The 19,374-nt window shown below is 39.4% G+C and overlaps 1 protein-coding gene and 1 non-coding gene across 4 annotated transcripts in view; both read right to left on the bottom strand.

Moving 5' to 3' along the window:
- LOC126377796 (ankyrin-3-like) overlaps nucleotides 1-19,374 on the bottom strand; it is a 215,637-nt gene that overhangs the window by 129,668 nt on the left and 66,595 nt on the right. The window contains exon 1 of one of the 3 annotated variants that reach the window (XM_050025635.1): nucleotides 593-686. The exons of the other annotated variants lie outside the window; for them this stretch is intronic. Coding sequence (XP_049881592.1) covers nucleotides 593-658 — 66 coding nt within the window. The 5' untranslated portion in view covers nucleotides 659-686. Of the gene's footprint in view, nucleotides 1-592; nucleotides 687-19,374 lie in introns of those variants that run through there. 3 annotated transcript variants of the gene reach the window in all.
- Nucleotides 14,844-14,915, bottom strand: Trnam-cau (transfer RNA methionine (anticodon CAU)). The gene has a single exon. It is a non-coding gene; the product is annotated as a tRNA-Met (tRNA).

Here is a 19,374-nt window from a genome sequence, read left to right as displayed (position 1 = left end):
ATTTGAATTATGTCTATTTGATACCTAGAGGATACTCTATAAACCTAACCGGATCACGGTCTGTGAAGATACACAGTAATTGTCCCTGTTGACAGAAGCCATTTAGGAAAAAAAAAGATACACAGTAAATCAATTCCAGTAGGTAACAAAAAAGAGAAAAATAGAAGTGTTATTTTCATATCCAGTTAACTGTTCTAATCAGTTTCCACCAACACTAAGACAATACCCGTTGTAACACAAACGAATACACCTTTAACACTAAAAAGTCACTAATAACACACAATCACTATTTCTTTTTAAAATCATGATTTTCGTACACACATCTATTCTGTAGGTAATATTAATTGTGCAAAAGCAATATTTTCTTCTATTTTTTCAACATTTTTAATAATCATGAATTTTTATAACGAATATCTAACTTTTATTTTCTTAATGTAGCACCAATTACAATATTATTTTATTTATAATTAACTTCAATACTAAAACCCACGATTTTCTTTTTTTAAATATATGCAGTCAGCTCAATTTTTAAGTTATTCTCAACTCATTTATTTTTTTATTTAACCAAAGAGATTTTAACAAATAGACCAACCACTAGCGTGATGGAGTACACGCGTCGTTCGAGGGGCAGTATGCGCGCGCCGCACCACACCGCCATGGCGGCACTGCGTTGCGCGGGCGCAAGCCGCGTCGCTACCAGAGGTTAGTGGACCACCCGTTGATAGAATAGAGCCTTACATTTTTTAGTCTAGGCGTTTTTATTAAGTGGTTCGCATTAAAATGGGACACGATTACCTAGCAATCGCCTATTCACTGTAAACTCTAGGTTTTAGTATTATTAGCTGTTGGCATCCCCAACAAAATTATATTTCATATTTTAAGTATGGCAATACTTGCCTTCTTCTGCTTCTAGAATCTAACTAACGTGTACCTATCGTGTGTTAACATTTTATAATATAAATTAATAAAAGTGCACACTGTCCAGCTGTATCATTCCGCATTCCATCGAGCAGAGCATCGCCAACACCTAGATGCCCACATTAGCCTTGTATCTGTAGCCATAGAGTAAAGAATAACACTACGTATAGAACGGTTACTCTCCCCACGCACCAGTGATGATACTTATATCATCATCATCTCCCTAGAGTAGTCAGAAAGTAAGACGATCCGTGCTTCGGAAGGCTCATTAAGCCGTTGGTCCCGGTTACTACTTACTGATGTAACTACGTAGTAGTTACATAACTATGTAGTAGTTACATGAGTCATGTCAGGTTCCTTTGGCGGCTCAATAGTAACCCTGACACCAGGGTTGATGAGGTTGGTAATCCACCTCTCAACCCACAAGAGAGAAGAAGAAGAACGTTCCTCTCTAGTGCGTAACATTTTATACAGGATGTTAGTGACGTCGTAACGAATACTGAGGGGATATTTCAGATCAGACCATGATTCTGAGTTTGAGAATTTTCTGCGAATATTATATCGGGTTATTGGCCAAGATATAAATTTGGGAGGGTTTTTAAAATTCCTGCCTAAAATTGACGTGTGTTCCATAAATTTTATGCCTGTCGATTATCCGTCCCTTTCCTTTTCGGCGGATAAGAAAATGATAGGCATAACTTAAAATAAAATTAGATGCTGTCTACAGGAATCAGCACCACTATGTCGGTGGGCTTAGTTTTCCGCATTTAGACTCTAAGGTACATTATGCGTGCTGTTGTTGTCTATGTAAGCCAACCTAACTCCTTCCAGAAGCCTCCTCGGGATTTCACAGGCTTCACGGAGGGACCTTATTTCTTTGAGGATTTATACCCGTTGTGCTGTCACTCCCGTGCATTTGGCAGAGTGTTAACGACGGCCTACTTGGTTCTATTAAGTTTTTTTTTATATATTGTAATTTTTATTACGTTCTATTGTCATTTTGGGGCTTTTTGGCGGAAAAGGGAAGGTTGCTTTCTTCATAGAATAATCTAAATAATTTATACGAAGTGGTGTTTTGTGGTTAATGATCGCATTAAGTTAGTCGGAAAACATTTGCTATAGTGTTATTATATCGGAATAATCAATAAACAAAGTGTACCTATCTATTTTTGCTTCGTGCCTACAAGCCGCTTTATAACTCGAAAGTTTATGCGAACTTTTGGGTAATTCGTTTGGGTTTTGGAGGCTGCTCCGAGGATGGGGGCTTAGGTTTCATCATTCACCGTCATCACCTTTCATCATTTCGTTAATCATAATTAAGAAAATAAATACATAAGACATGGCTGTATGGGCATAGTTCCCTTTGCCTTGCCCTTCGGGGAAAACAAAAAAAAAAAATCTATTGTAATTTTTTTATCATTGTCAGGGCTTTTTGGCGGGAAACGGGAACGGGACAGTTGCTTTCTTCATTGAGTAATCTAAATAATTAATACGAAGTGGTGTTTTGTGGTTAATGATCGCATTAAGTTAGTCGGAAGACATTCGCGAGTGTTATTATATTGGAGTATTCAATAAACAAAGTGTATCTGCCTATTTTCGCTTCGTGGCAGGAAGCCGCTTCATAACTCAAAAGTTTATGCGGACTTTTGAGTTAATTCGTTTGGGGTTCGGAGTAGGAGTCTACTCCGAGGGTGGGGGCTTAGGTTTCATCATCATCAGCTTTCATCATTTCATTAATCATCAAGAAAAAAAATACGTCAGACATGGCTGTATGGGCATAGTTCCCTTTGCCTTACCCTTCGGGGAAAACAAAAAAAAAATATCATTGTCAGATTTCAATAAAAATCAGCTCGGAATGTTTTTCTGCTTGCGATATTCGATTATTCGTTGTATGCACTCTCAACAAGAGACCACAAGCCTACGAGGCGACATCTAGTGTCAAAAAGAATCTCAATTATTATAGGTACCTACGGAGTCTGTTCTTATATTTACGTATGCTATTTCAGAAATAGAACAAAACAAAAGGATATTCGCAAATAGCTGACCTATTACGAAGTGTGGCACTAAGTGTTAGTGGAAGCATCAGTTCCGGGAAACTGCACCTTGCCAGTAGGATGTCCCGTGGTCAGTTTACTTATGGAGATTCCTTAATACACATATGGATAATAACATCGATGTTAGCGAAAATCAAAGCGTATATAAAAATACACTTAGTACACTTTTATAATATAGGTATTTAATATTATACTTTTTCATTAACACTTTCCTTTCACCGACTGTAATTGGAATATTATACCATTGTATTTATAAATTTGTTTTGTAATTTGTTTTTATAAATTTTATTATGTAATACAAATTGGATTTAAAAAAATAAAGGAAAACATGAAACAGTAGGACTAGGGCCCTGTGCTGGGAGGTTTTCTGGCCACGTCTTTCCCTCAGAGTTACAGATTCCGATGTGGTAGTAGTAGTTTTACAGCTAGTTACATAATATGTAATTTAGCTTTTGACGTTCAAAAAGAGCTAACTTTGTAAGCCAATTTTGAAAAATAAATATTTTTTAATTTTTTTTTTTTTTTTATTTTGTAGTTTGTTAATATTTTTTAAGGCAAATATTAAAGATCTTCTGGCCTAAAACTATTACAAAGACAGAACTGTGGAGATTGACTGGGCAAAATTCTGTGGAGGTTAATATACACGGAAATCACGGTGGATTGTGCCCGAAAGGGTCTGTGATGTGACACTCATATATAACTTAGCAACTTGTACGCCATCATAGTATGCAAATAAAGAACATTGAATATACATTGGATATTAATTCGGGAGTCTTCAAAACTATACTAAACTAATAAAAACTGAGCCTTATTTCTTTAGAAACCATGCTGATAAAATAGATGATAACAGGGTTAAAAGGAATGGTCCCTTTAAGTGCATAATGTCCATTTTGCAAAATGTCCAGTGGTAAAAAATGACCAGTTTGCATAATGTCCAGTTTGCGGTCACATCGAACTAATTCATCTCAGAAAGCAATATTGCTATTTGACATATTTGTTGGGATTGTGCATTTACTTTTATATGCGCAAATGTAAAATTGCAATATTGCTTTCTTAGATGAATTGCTTCGATGTGGCCATTTTAACCCTCCAGATGTATTTTTAGAAGATTTTCTTTATTAATTACGAGTGGGTGCATGTTGCTCGTCAAGATGAAGCATTACCCTACATTAGCCTACTCAAAGAAAGATGAATGACAGCAATGAATTTAAGGTACCTGTCCGATGGTTTTATCCAAATATCCGCCATGATCGATCACCAAGGTTTTTACTCAATTACTCAATTGTATAAAAATATTTTATGTTTTTTTTTTTAAACAACGTCTAGGGCTTTGTCCCTAGGTTTTTCTTGCAGCTTCTTTTCCCCGGCTATACAGGTTGTGAGAAGCTGCAGTAGTTTTAGGCGGATGAGACGTTCGTTATGTAAAAATTTACGATTCAAAGTGTAACTATGTTACCTACTGAATAAAGATATTTTTGACTTTGAATTTGAAGCGATGTCTTGGATTATAACGAAGTCCACGTGCCAATGGAATTTTCTAATAAAGCATTTGCGCAGTGAAAGGCTGCTATGATCTGGAGCACGTAATATAGGTAATATAATATCGCCTTATAGCGAAAACCACTAAATGGCTATTACATACAGGCTGTTAGTGATATCATAACGAATACTCAGGGGGATGATTCAGACCATGATTCTGGGTTGATATCAAGTGGAATTTTCCGTTAAATAAAAAAAAATATCACCTGATTCTTGACTTTTGAATAATGTAAAGATATATGCGTGTTGAAATGTGACGCTGGCTGACAAGACAGCGTCAAACATAACGCGGATTATCTTTAGATTTACACACTTACAAACAAACATGGAAATCCTCTTTAGGTACATTATCTATCCAAGTCGCTAACAAATTACCGCTATATATATGCTATATCCCTTATAGTGAAAACCACGATTTTCTTCAACGAAGCCTCGATTTCTTTCAATTAATTTCACTCTGGGATTCATTCCAAAATCCCAAAAAGACTTCTTACTGTATTACTTAGAGTAACACCTGGTTGAGAGTTGTACCTGGTTAACAGCCTCCGTGGTCTAGTGGTTAGAGCGTTAGGTTCACGATATGGAGGTCCGGGTTCGATTCCCGATGGGGACATTGTCGAAATCACTTTGTGAGACTGTCCGTTGTTTGGTAAGGACTTTTCAGGCTTGAATCACCTGATTCACCTGATTGTCCGAAAAAGTAAGATGATTCCGTGCTTCGGAGGGCACGTTAAGTCGTTGGTCCCGGCTATTAGCCGTAAAAAACCTCCACCAACCCGCAGTGAAGCAGCGTGGTGAAGTATGCTCCATACCACCTCCGGTTGATTGAGGGGAGGCCTGTGCCCAGCAGGGGGACGTACATAGGCTGTTTATGTATGTATGTATATATTTAAAGAACAGTTTTATGCCTATTCTTCTGGTAATTCAATATTCGTTCCAATGTTCTATTTACCTGCAAACCCTTTATCCGCTTTGCGCGAAGAAACATTCAATTATAAACGAATTAACTATCTAAAAGTACAATAGAGCCCTTTTACTTTGTAGGGCGTAGTTAAGTAGATCGCCGCTTGCGCAGATGCGGTCAAATTTTAAGATGCTGTGTCATTGTTGGAAGCTTTTTTGTTTTAGGGTTCCAAAGCTCAAAAGAGAAAAACGGAGCCTTTATAGGACCACTTCGTTGCTCGTCGGATTGTTTGTCTTTGAAATGAAATGTCTTTATTAATTAAAACAGAGTTACAATATTATTTTACATTATGATGACTCTTTTTAGACTACAAAGTTTGTGTCGCTCTTGACTCCCAGTTAGATCTAATAATCTGAGTGGCATAGTTTTATTTTTACATTTTATTCACAAACTTTGCTAAGTCTATTCTTATCTTATCTAATTACTACTGTGTGTGTGCGTGTGTGTGTGTGTGTGTGTGTGTGTGTGTGTTTGTCTGTCAAAACCTTTTTTCTCGGGTACGCGTAGAGGTATCAAGTTGAAATTAAAATATCTGCGGTCCCTTGAAGCTGTAAAAAAATCAAGTTTCTAAATTAACGCAATCCGAAGATATTTTCCACCATATCGCAGGGGAATCAAAACCCATAGACTATTTGCTATTGGCAAACTAACTGCGACCTATGTCGATGTATGGAGACAATATTTTTGCAACGGCAAAGTCAAGTATAAGTTATTTAAGGTAGCGGAGAATCGTAGGTTAAACCTATAATATTGTAAGAACTATGAGGGTGGCATATTCTGTATAGAAAAAACCCTCTATAAAATAAAAGAAGAAAAAAAAACGGCAAACTCAAAGTCTCCTTTAGAGATGGACATTGGTGCTAATTCCTGTAAACACCATCTAATTTTATTTTAAGTTATATCTGTCATTTTCTTATCCGCCGAAAAGGAAAGGGACGGGTAATCGACAAGCATAAAATTTATGGAACACACGTCAATTTTAAGCACAAATCTAAAACAACCGTCTAAAAATTCGCCCGGGTTATTCATTTATTTACTCATTCTTCCTAAAATTAAGAGCTGTCAATCATCCGTCCCTTTCCTTTTCGGCGGATAAGAAAATGACAGGTATAACTTAAAGTAAAATTAAGAGATGTCTGCAGGAATCGGGGCCATTATCTTTGTTAATTTACGGTAATTTGTACGGAACCCTCAGTGCGCGAGTCCGACTCCCACTTGCCCGGTTTTTTTTTTTAACGGAACGGCTGGCTATTGGTCGTCGATTGGGATTTCGTTTCACTTCATACACAGATTGCGGCGTAGTACACACTGGTGTTTGGTTTGTAAAACATTACACCTTATGCTTCTATGATGAAGTGGAAACCGCCTTCTTTTTGAAGTCATACAAATTCCATTCATTCATTTATAACAAACATTATATATAGAAGGAAAAATTGAAGGGAAGAGAGGAAGGGGTAGACCTAGGATAACATTTATGAAACAAATAAAAGAGAAGGTGCAGGTCGTGTCGTATCGGGAGGTGAAGGTTTTGGCGGGAAGACGAGAGGAATGGCGATTACTCCACCGACAAGAGCGCAGCTCTTAAATAGAGAGAGAGAGACAAATTCCATAGTAAGCCTGTTTTGACGTTAAGTAAAAAGTAACGGTTTTGACTATTACTACTATTTTAATTACTGATTATTTTTTACTTATTTTATTCGTTTGTACATGTCCTATACTTATGTCTTTGTGCAATAAAGAATTATTGATTGATCGATTGACTAGTTGGAAACTAGCCTCGCTCGTGGGCCTATGTTATGTTATTCATTCTTCCCATCGGTATGTGACTAAAAAAATGGACTGTTAAGGTACTTGGGGTCTCAAAGTACAAGTACGGTGACTGATAAACAATTCAAGACGAAAAAGAGTGGTAGTGGTACTCAGAACAATTGCACTAGAGTAATGCGCGAAAGTTTGTGAAGGTTTTTTTCTTTCACGCAAAAAAAATGGAACGAATTTTGATGACACTTTGCAGTAATATAGCTTATGTACTTTAGAATCTTCTTCTATCGTGTAGTTTGTGAGGTGGATTAACAACCCCATCAACCCTGGTGTCAAGGTTACTGCCAAAGGCCCCTAGCTCATGTAACGACTACTTACTTACATCAGAAAGTAGTAACCGGGACCAACGGCTGAACATGCCTTTCGAAGCACGGATCATCTTACTTTCGGACAATCAGGCAATCAGCCTGAAATGATTGACACAAAGTGATTTTTATGATATGTCCCCACTGGGATATGAACCCGGGTCCACCGGATCGTGAGCCCAACGCTGGACCATGGAGTACGATAGAATGCTTTAGAATATTTAAAGCTCGCGCTTCGGTCTGTACCTTTTGACTAGAACCTTCTAAAAGTTGCTAACAACGTCGCCCAAAACTAATCTAAAGGGTCGCTATAACTCGATTCTCTATTTTGCAGTTTTCCCACCGCACACAGTGCATGCATATTTAAATAAAGCTAAATATAAACTACACTTTGTACAGCGATTTACATACAAATTAAAATCGCTTCGTAGTACGAAAGTTAGTCCGTCGGGAGTTAGTTAGAAGTGGTAACCCAGTTATTAGAACGCTTGATTCTCAATTTGAGGTCGCAGGTGCGAATCCCAGCTTAACCAATGATTTTCGAATTCATGTTTGCATCATAAATTATTACCTATCACGTACTCAGCGGCGAAGGAAAACATCATGAGGAAACTCACATTCGCGAGAAATGCATTTTCGGAGGTGTGTCCTAATCTGTATTGGGTTGGTTTTCCCTTCGCGGATTGGAAGGTCAGACAGGCAATCGCTTCTGTAAAAAACCGGACCTGTCAAATCTTCAGGTTAAGTAAGCGGACCCTATGAGAAGCGGGATAAAGCCAGGGAGATAACATAGTATTATTCTTTTTTCTAGCACATCTGTTATGTGTGTAATCAAATTGTCTTGACGTTCTATCCTGTTCACAATAAACTATAAAATAACTTATCTCAGGAAAACATATTTCGTTCACATTACAAAACCAGTTACTTCAAACCCAATCATCCTTCGATATTCAATCAACCGGTGAATTTTGAAACCTGGTTTACTCGTAGTAAGAGTAATTAGAGCGACGTTCAATCGGAGCAATTAATCAACCGGGTTCAATCAAGCTTATGATTCAATCAGGAACCCATAATCGCGACATTTTTCCTGAGTGAATCATGTGGGTTACAAATTGAGTAATCGTCGCATCAATGTGATTATTCAATTGGTTTGATTCCTTGAACCGCTGCAGTTTGTTGGCTTAGTTTGTTGGTGTGATGTGTAGGTGGCATAAAGTACTCGTTTGGAAAATTAACCTCGTCGACGGGGTCGGTATCGGGGTCCTAAAGTGCTTATTGTCGCGAGGTGATTGGCCGAATCTATAGCTTGAGTAATCAGGTCGTCAGGATCGTATATTACGTCGAACGAGCGCCGGTATTTTTCAATAGGTACTGTGGTTTAGTGGCCTCTGTGGTTGAACGTTTGGGCTCACGATCCGGAGGTCTCGGGGCCCCGGTGGGGACATATCACAAAAATCACATTCGCTCGTTTGTTAGGACACTGCAGACTGATCACCTGATTGTCCGAAAGTACGATAATCCGTGCTTCGGAGGGACGAAATGCAACCGGTCCTGGCAAGGCTTTTAGGGACTCAACAGTAACCCGTCAGGGTTGATGAGGTAAATATTTGGTCTGACAACCCACGCGAGAGAAAAAGTACGGCTCCTAAACGGGATGTATCCAGAAGCCGCAACAGCCAAGAGATATGGGACTTTTGGGGCAAAATTGGTTTGGTGTTTGGCATAGGTAACAAACAAATAACACATTCATCAGGGACCAGGATCCTAAGATACAGGGTCAGTTTGGATCCCAAAAGTATGAAAGTTGTGTAAATATTTTTTTATTTATTTTTTATCTTTGGATTAAGTTTATTAGTTTGGTTAGGACATTACAGGCTGATCACCTGATTGTCCGAAAGTAAGATGATCCTACGGAAGGGACGTTAAGCCGTTGGTCCCGGTTACTACTTACTGATGTAAGTAAGTAGTCATTACATGAGCCATGTCAGAGGCCTTTTGCGGCTCAATAGTAACCCTTACACCACACGATAGAAGAAGATACGTTTTTTTATTCGCCAGAGTTTAGAGCTGCCTGGAGACCCCCATATTGGCTGACGATTATTAACATAATAATGGTGCTAATTCCTGTAAATACCATCTAATTTTATTTTAAGTTATATCTGTTATTTTCTTATCCGCCGAGAAGGAAAGGGACGGGTAATCGACAAGCATAAAATTTATGGAACACACGTCAATTTTAAGCACAAATCTAAAACAGCCGTCTAAGAATTTTACACCAGTCAATAACCCGACACAGTTAAGTAGACAGCACGTGAAACGGATTGCATACCAGCGACGTAACTTTTTGATTCGCCCGGGTTATTCATTCATTTACTCATTCTTACTAAAATTAAGAGCTGTAAATCATCCGTCCCTTTCCTTTTTGACGGATATGAAAATGACGGATATACTTAACTTAAAATAAAATTAGGCGGTGTCTGCGGGAATCGGGGCCAATGTCCTTAGCAATTAATATAACCAATGCACTTCTGTTACAAATGCTAGGCCAGCAATGTCCTAGGACACGGCCGACTGAGCCACCTCACCTTGCAAGTGTCGGGTTGCTCTTCCCATGGGTATCGTATGCCACCTGACGATATCCAGTGTCTGTTGGTATGTATGCCAAGAACTGGTTATATGAAGATAGAGAAAATAGCATCTGGGGCATAGGAGTATGTACGCAATAGAAACAAATGACAAACTGCAATATTTCCTTTTGTATCCATAGATGAATTGCTTCAATGTGACCACTTAGACCTTCAATTAATTAACTTTTCAGAAAAGAAAAAAACATTTATTCGGCATCATCATCACCAGCCCATTAGCGTCCCCGATGCTGGGGCACGGCCCTTCCATATGGATGGATAGGGAGATCGGGCCTTAAACCATCACGCGGGCCCAGTGCGGATTGGTTGTTATTAACGACTGCTAATGCAGCCGGGACCAACGGCTTAACGTGCCTTCCGAAGCACGGAGGAGCTCGAGATGAAAACTTTTTTTTGTGGTCACCCATCCTATGACTGGCCTTTGCGAAAGTTGCTTAACTTCAACAATCGCAGACCGAGCGCGTTATTCGGCATAGTACTTAACATTAATATTAACATAACATACTTAGGTAATTAAATTACTTAATAATTATTATACTTAATGCCGAAACGGCTTCAGCTCAGCAAATGTCACGGCCTAGCTGCAGCTAGACTATGGCTGATTTTCAGCTGCAGCAGGTTGGGGAATCAAAAGACAGTGAAACAAAAAATCTGGGCTCTGAAGTCTAAGCACATAATTACGTACCTAAACTGTAATGTAAACTATTCGAGAAAAATAATAAGATAAATAAATATAGAATACTTGCTTGAGGAGCTCGGTGGCACAGCGGTAAACGCGCTCGGTCTGCGATTGTTGAAGTAAAGCAACTTTCGCAAAGGCCGGTCATAGAATGGGTGACCACTAAAAAAAAGTTTTCATCTCGAGCTCCTCCGTGCTTCGGAAGGCACGTTAAGCCGTTGGTCCCGGCTACATTAGCAGTCGTTAATAACTATCAATCCGCACTGGGCCCGCGTGATGGTTTAAGGCCCGATCTCCCTATACATCCATAGGGAAGGCCCGTGCCCCAGCAGTGGGGACGTTAATGGGCTGATGATGATGATGATGATGACTTGCTAAAGAGACTGCTGTCTCCACCATTATAGACGTTGATACGGCTCACCACCAATCACATTGGTATAACAGAATGCTTCGTCTTCTTCTTCTTCTATCGTGTGGGTTGTGAGGTGGATTACCAACCCCATTAACCCTGACAGGCTTACTATTGAGCCGCCAAAGGCCCTTGACATGACTAATGTAACGACTACGTATTTACTTCAGTAAGTAGTAACCGGGACCAAACGCTTAACGTGCCTTCCGAAGCACGGTTCGTCTTACTTTTGGACAATCTGGTGATCAGCTGGTGATGTCCTAACCAAACAAAAAAAAGAAATAAGAAGCTCTGTGAGGTGTGCGTACTTAATTCATCTTGCGATGGATGCACTTCTGACTCCTCCAATTCGGATTATAGTCGTAAATTCATGTTAAATTAATTAATAATACCTCAAATAAATTATTGCCATATTATGATTAAAACGGTAAGGTTTTATTGCAAACGGTTTTTATTTCTTTAGAAACCGCTAAAGGTATTTAAGCGTGCACACTTGTATGAGCGCTTTTACGTCTATTTTCTTAGAATTTTTAATTGCAACTTTCTTGCAAACTACTTAAAGTATTTCTCCACTTAAAAGGGGACTATTGGAAGAATTCGTTCATTAACATTGACTTGGTGGTTTTTCTATCGGTATAAAGTTGAAAAAGCTAAGTAATTTACTGGATATAATACTACTTCAATCGGTAATGGAAATAGTTGTAAGCGCCTACTATGTTTTGTAAAGCAATAGCATAGCGGAGTAATTGCTCGGTGTTTTCTCGTAGGCGTTTCTCACTACTTGTATCCATTATAATTAATCTAGTTATGTCATTGCTAAGTATTCTCACGGGGTTATAGATGGAGATTGAAAACAGTTTCTTATAGCATCTCTTGATACGCGATTCTAAAGTTATTTTTCGTCTCATCAGGCGGTTTGTTAGAGTTGTATGAGGGATAAAACTTGAGATAACGTGCCATATCTTATTATCCTAGAGGATATCTTATCTAAATATATAAAAGGAGAAACTGACTGACTGACATATCAACGCACAGCCTAAACGGCTAAACGTAGGCGCTTGAAATTTGGGGCTGATGATGATGATGATCTTATTATCCTACTTAAGATTGCCTTCCCTGGCAAGGGCATTGTCAGATAGTATAATTTAATTGGCTTTCCGGAACACTTTCAAATTGACAATGTTTCAAAGTACAAGCACAGACAGACGGCACACTTTCATAACAAGTTTTTTTTTTAATAATAATAGTAGTAATAAGAAAATAATCACCTTCTTTTTTGAAATCGGGTAAATAAGTGACAACACACGAAATGTTTTTGTTGCGAAAGTGTGTCAGAATCAAAGTAAATGGAATTCCATAGTCTTTGCTTACCGCGGTGGGAAAGACTCGTATGTACGGTCACGAGCATTCATATGTATACACTTTGGTACCATATCACATTAACTTTTTAGACAAATTCAACTGTAAGTCTCACTAAATGTCAAATATGTTAGCGCGATAGAGTCCTAAAGTGGGTTACTGTAATGAGCAATTTAATGTACCCACTTTAGAACCTTGTCGCACTATCATATTTGACATTTAATGAGTCTTACGGTTTCATTTGCAAAATAGTTAATGTGACATGGTTTCAAAGTGTATACATATTAGTGCTCGTAACCGTATGTAGGTATGTTCTCCATTTTCCCCACTGCGTCGAACTCTGTTACTGGCTAGTCGAGATTACCTGCAAAGACCAAACAGAATGTATAAGTATACTGGTTGTGAAAAAAAAACAATATAATACATTGGTATAAAATTTGGGAAGAATTGGCTCATCTAATAGGTACGTGGGACTTATAGCTGACGAGGAGTGGTTGTATGTGTACTGTACGGTCACGAACATTAATATGTATACACTTTGGTACCATGTGACATTAACTTTTTTGACAAATTGAACTGTAAGTCTCACTAAATGTCAAATATGTTAGTGCGACAGAGTCCTAAAGTGGATACATTATATTGCTCATGACTGTACGCCCCTGCCTACCCCTTTCGGGAACACAGGCGTGATGCCACGTTATGATGCTATGGGAAGAGTATTGTGATCGGTCACGCGTGTACGAAACTATAGATGAAGGCGGAGGAAGCAAGAGAAGTATGTTAGGATTGAAGAACTTGGAATCCATAGTCTGCTTATCCCGATGGGAAATAGGCGTGAGTGTGTGTGTGTAGTATCCACATCCACTAAGGTCTGACGTCACTTAGAGCTTAACAGTAACCTATTTACTTAAAACTTAATACCGCCTATCACATTGGTCTAACAGAAAGCTCGGTGAAGAGTGGGTACTTAGTTCATCTTGCGATGGATGTACTTCTGACTAGTCTGTGATAATATTAAACTAATAATCGTAAGCTTATATTATATTAAAAATACCACTTATAAATAAACCTACTTCTTCTTCTATCGTATGGGTAGTGAGGTGGAGTACCAACATCATCAACCCTAGTGTCAGGGTTAATATTCAGCCGCCAAAGGCCCCTGACACGCCTCATGTAACGACTACTTACTTGCATCAGTAAGTAGCAACCGGGACCAACGGCTTAACGTGCCTTCCGAAGCACGGATCATCTTACTTTCGGACAATCTGGTGATCAGCAAGTAATGTCCTAACCAAACTGGATACGTCGCCACCGGGAATCGAACCCGGGACCACCGAATCGTGAGCCCAACGCTCAACAAGGTCGTTAATAAACCTACTAAACCACTCGTAAACAACATTACAAATTGAAATCGGATAATGTCTTCCTTACCAACTAGTATACATGGAATGAAATTGGAAATCGATCGCTCATTCCTCGAACTACATATTAGTAGTACTATAGCAGATGCTACCTTTGCATCGCTAGTGATGGCAAGTGCACAAAATGTAATAATATGTAATACAAAATCATAGACATACATACATACATACATACATAAACTCACGCCCGTAATCCCTAATGGGGTGGGCAGAGCCACAAGTAATCAAAGACAACTTGCAGCCACTGTTGATACGATGTCGTAAGCTGGATATGATGAACCTTATGGTGATAAGGGATCAGCCTATCGCCCATAACATTAGTCCATCATGTTAGAGGACACAATCCCTCTGTCGGTTTTTACGACATGCCCGGGAAGACAAGCAGCTGAACGTTTTCTATGTTTTTTATTTGCTCCCAGAACAGCATAGAAACAAAATCATAGAATAAATAATAATACTATGTGTAGAACGGTAACTTCTTATCGTGTGGGTTATGAGGTGGAATACCAACCTCATCAACCCTGGTGTCAGGGTTACGATTGAGCCGCCAAAGGCCCCTGACATAGCTCACGTAACGATTACTTACTTACTCGTACATCAGTAAACAGTAACCGGGACCAACGGCTTAACGTGCTTTCCGAAGCACGGATCATCTTACTTTCGGACAATCAGGTGATCAGCCTGTAATGTCCTAACCAAACTAGGGATCACAAAGCGATTTTTATGACATGTCCCCACCGGGATTCGAACCCGGAGCCTCCGGATCATGAGTCCAACGCTCAACCACTGGACCACAGAGACCGTTATGAACATGGGTTTAAGTATTTGACAGCCAAGCAAAGTTCAGTCGAATTGTATGATAATTGGATTCAATTTTGCTGTCAGTACTATTCAGAGGCGGAGAACAGTAGTCCTAGTACGGCTTTGAAATAGACTACTCTGGGCGCCATCACACTCGCGTCAGACAGAGTACTGTGAGGTGGAAGGCAAGAGGGAAACCACTGCCCTATATAATATATATATATAAACTGCCTATATACGTCCCACTGCTGGGCACAGGCCTCCCCTCAATCAACCGGAGGGGGTATGGAGCATATTCCACCACGCTGCTCCACTGCGGGTTGGTGGAGGTGTTTTAACGGCTAATAGCCGGGACCAACGGCTTAACGTGCCTTCCGAAGCACGGAATCATCTTACTTTTTCGGACAATCAGGTGATTCAAGCCTGAAAAGTCCTTACCAAACAAAGGACAGTCTCACAAAGTGATTTCGACAATGTCCCCATCGGGAATCGAACCCGGACCTCCAGATCTTGAGCCTATCGCTCTAACCACTAGACCACGGAGGCTGTCACCACTGCCCTATTTTCCCTTAAAAAAGTAGCATGGAGAATGCTACACCGACAAGAGTGAGGCCCTTAAATTAGTGATGAAGTTGACATTTACGTCCTCGACTTGAGGAGTTTACTCACTGGAGTCGAGACATATACTGCCAACAAAATAATACGAAACTAATGACGTCATACCTTACTGGAGTAAACTCGGGTTAATGTTGTGGTGCAGTCCAAAAATACCGATTTTGAGCTGAATTCGAGGAAGACCGAGTGATCATCTGAGGATACGGGTCATCCGTTTTTAACTAACCTGAGGATTTGACAGGTCCGGTTTTTTACAGAAGCGACTGCCTGTCTGACCTTCTGATATGTATGCAGAGTTAGGTATAAGCTGTATGTGAGGTACATGTGTGCAAGCGCCCTCTATTGGACAGTAATAAATTAACCTTTGAACTGAGTGCACGTCGTTTGTTTTTCCGTCGATTCCCGAACATACCACCTTCCAACCCGCGAAGGGAACACCAGCCCTATATATGTTAGGTTAAGTCACATACCTCCGAAAGTGCACATCTCGGCAATATGGGTTTCCTCATTATGTTTTCCTTCACCGCAGAACACGTGATAATCAAATATGATCCAACCATGAATTCGAAAACAAATTCGACAATTGATTTAGGCCTGTGCTGGATTGGAGCGTGCGACCTCAAAGTGAGAGGCAAGCATTCTACCAACTGGGCTACCACGGATTCCTGCATCTGATAATACGGGTGTAAGCACATAAATCCACAAATAAATAATTTGAAAGAAAGAAAGAAAGAAAATATTTATTCCCATATTGGACGCCACATTTACAAACTTAGATTACAGAAATAAAAAAAAAATAATAATAATTTGGTGGTCACCCGTTAAATCTGAGAGAAAGAAAGAAATAAACATTATTAAATCTGGCTTATTCGATATCTTACGTATTGGCAACACTAGACCGCGCGTACTTATAAGGGCACCGATCGATGACTCTGAAAGTTTCATTAGATTGGTGCATTGCCGCTGACGGTAAGTACTTGCCCGAGGATCTATACAGGGTGTTAGGTTAGGTTAGAAAGATCGTAACGAAAGATTTCAGTTTCATACTTTTGCGACAGAAAATTCCACTTGATAGAATCTCAGAATCATGGTCTGAATCATCCCCCTCAATATTAGTTACGGTGTCAGTAACACCCGGTATAGTACCTTACAGAATACTTTATAGTGCATGTATTTTTTTAAAAGCTCTGACGTGGTATTAACTACGCCTTATATAACCTTAGGCGCCTTAGGCGTAGTTCATATATGTGGACTTCTGTTACATTCCGCACAAGTCTTTACCTGAATACATGCTTTTTGTAATTGTTATGTGAAATTTTTTAAGTGATGTTATTGTCTTGTTTTTGTGTGGCGTCCTTTTATAATAAACAATTTCTATTCTAATAGTCCCTTTTTAAGTTTCTGGATTCCGAATTTGCTATTATTTTATCCAAATGTGTCCAACAGTTTAGTTAAGAAGGTGGAACAAACATTTATATTTGTGTTTCAAACAAAATCCCGGGTTCCGGGCCGCTTTCCCGTCTTCGTAGCGGTTACATACACAGTGATAAATCTAGACAAAGTCCACATGATATTTATTATAGTCTCAAATGTTTTGGGTGAGCGTGGTAATTGCTAGATAAACAAAAATATTAGCATATCTTTATCTCGTGTTTGCGCGGCTAAGCCTCGTGAAACTTATGTTGTTTCTTGTTATAAAATATATCATTAGTTAGTACTGGAGATGCAATGTTGCTTTTTTATTTGCCCATTCGGGCAGGCAAAGGGAACTTAGCCCATACAGCCTAGTCTTTGGTCATCTTAATCTTTTTTGGAGAAGCACCCAGAAAATGTCGTCAGTCTTCACTCTTCAGGTTTTCAATTTTATAGCTTCATGTATATTCCGATAAATAATGTAGCAATGTTGCTTAGCGTTAACAAAAGTCAAAACATTTTGGGTAGGCCCTTAGATGATCTAACTATAAATCAACGGGAATCGCGAAATCCCGGTGGGGACACATCACGAAAATCACTTTGTGATCCCTAGTTTAATAATAATAATAATAAAGTTTATTTAGGTAAAATCTACGACACACAAACGACACACAATCTACGAGTTTGGTTATAGGACATTACAGGCTGATCACCAAGACAATCATGTCTGAAAGAAAGATGATCCGTGCTTCGGAAGGCATGTTAAGCAGTTGGTCCCGGTTACTACTTATGTAAGTTAGTAATCGTTACATGAGCCATGTCAGGGGCCTTTGGCGGCTCAATAGTAACCCTAATACTAGGGTTGATGGGATTGGTAATTCAACTCACAACCCACACGGTAGAAGGAAAACGGGAATAATCCATAATGAATCCGCCCGTTCCCGTATTTCCCGATCTTAAACGAAGTCTGATTAATCCATTTGAAATTATTTCCAATAAAACTAGCTGGTAAACTACAAATAAATTGACCTTCCATCATCTAAGGACCTGACCTGGCAACATCAATTAGGTTCACGATGGAAAGAATCCAGAAAACATCCCCCTACAGACTCAGTAATGAAATTGGTACAGAAATTCAGTTCACTTCAATAAAAAAGGTTGCTTTTTCAACGCTCTTTTGTTCTTATATTGGATGCGATAGTTAATTACCTTTGGCTTTTACCGTTCATGTTTATAGTTAACAAAGAACAGAAATTGTGGAGCAGATTTTAATATTATTTGATTTTTTCAATATATAAGTTTTATTTGTTTTTTTTTTCTTTTTTTTTGTATTGCACCATCCCGCGCTCCAATGCGTAAACTTTTTGCACCCTAAGGTTGCCTAGCAGAAATTGCTGTTGAGCAACAAGGCCGCATATTGTGCTTGTTTTACTGATTGATTGAACGAAAAAATTAAGATGCAGCAACACATTTTTTTTCGTGACTTATTGTAGATTTGCCGCAGACGGCATTAACTACTTGGCCGGAAGCAGCAACGCAGTTCATATACTCTAAATCAATATAGTACATTAAATATAAGGGCTTTCTAAACCTACTTTCAAAAACGTTTTATAAACAATGTGTAAGCGCACTTAGACAAGAATAGCTTTTGAAGGGTTAGTACTCTAACGCCGTTCATAAAACGCCCGCGGTGCTTAATGGTAATAGTGAGGTAGTAAAGAATACTTAGAACTTAGCGCCGGTTGCATCAACTAGGTTTAAAGTAGGGGTTGCATGAGCAATGTTGAACAGTGTTGAAATATCGGGAGTCTCATATCCCTGATTAACGCGGTAAGAACCCGGTATTAGTTTTAATCACTAACTAAACGACTTGCAGACAATTTTGACAAGATAAGCCGTTGAGGAGCTCGGTGGCGCAGCGGTAAACGCGCTCGGTCTGCGATTGTTGAAGTTAAGCAACTTTCGCAAAGGCCTGTCATAGGATGGGTGACCACAAAAAAAAATCATCTCGAGCTCCTCCGTGCTTCGGAAGGCACGTTAAGCTGTTGGTCCCGGCTGCATTAGCAGTCGTTAATAACCACCAATCCGCACTGGGCCCGCGTGGTGGTTTAAGGCCCGATCTGCCTATCCATCCATAGTGAAGGCCCGTGCCCCAGCAGTGGGGACGTTAATGGGCTGATGATGGTGAAGCCGTAAGGCAACAAAGTTTTCTCCTTCGTTCAACCAGGCATCAGAGTAAAGTAGGTACCTTCTTCTGAATAGGTATTCATGTATTCAGTATGTTGTGACTACCCTCAAGATCATGTCGATGTGACAGTTCTTATGTAAAAACAGGGACCTGAGCACGATCTTGAGGGAAGTCTCAGCTGAGATTAGTTTATAAATACCACCCTAAATTGATTTTACAATCTAAACTCATTTTGGTGCAACC

This window comes from Pectinophora gossypiella, chromosome 24, assembly GCF_024362695.1.
Source record: "Pectinophora gossypiella chromosome 24, ilPecGoss1.1, whole genome shotgun sequence".
NCBI classification, from domain to species: Eukaryota; Metazoa; Arthropoda; class Insecta; order Lepidoptera; family Gelechiidae; genus Pectinophora; species Pectinophora gossypiella.
This window is presented reverse-complemented; position numbering and strand designations above follow the sequence as displayed.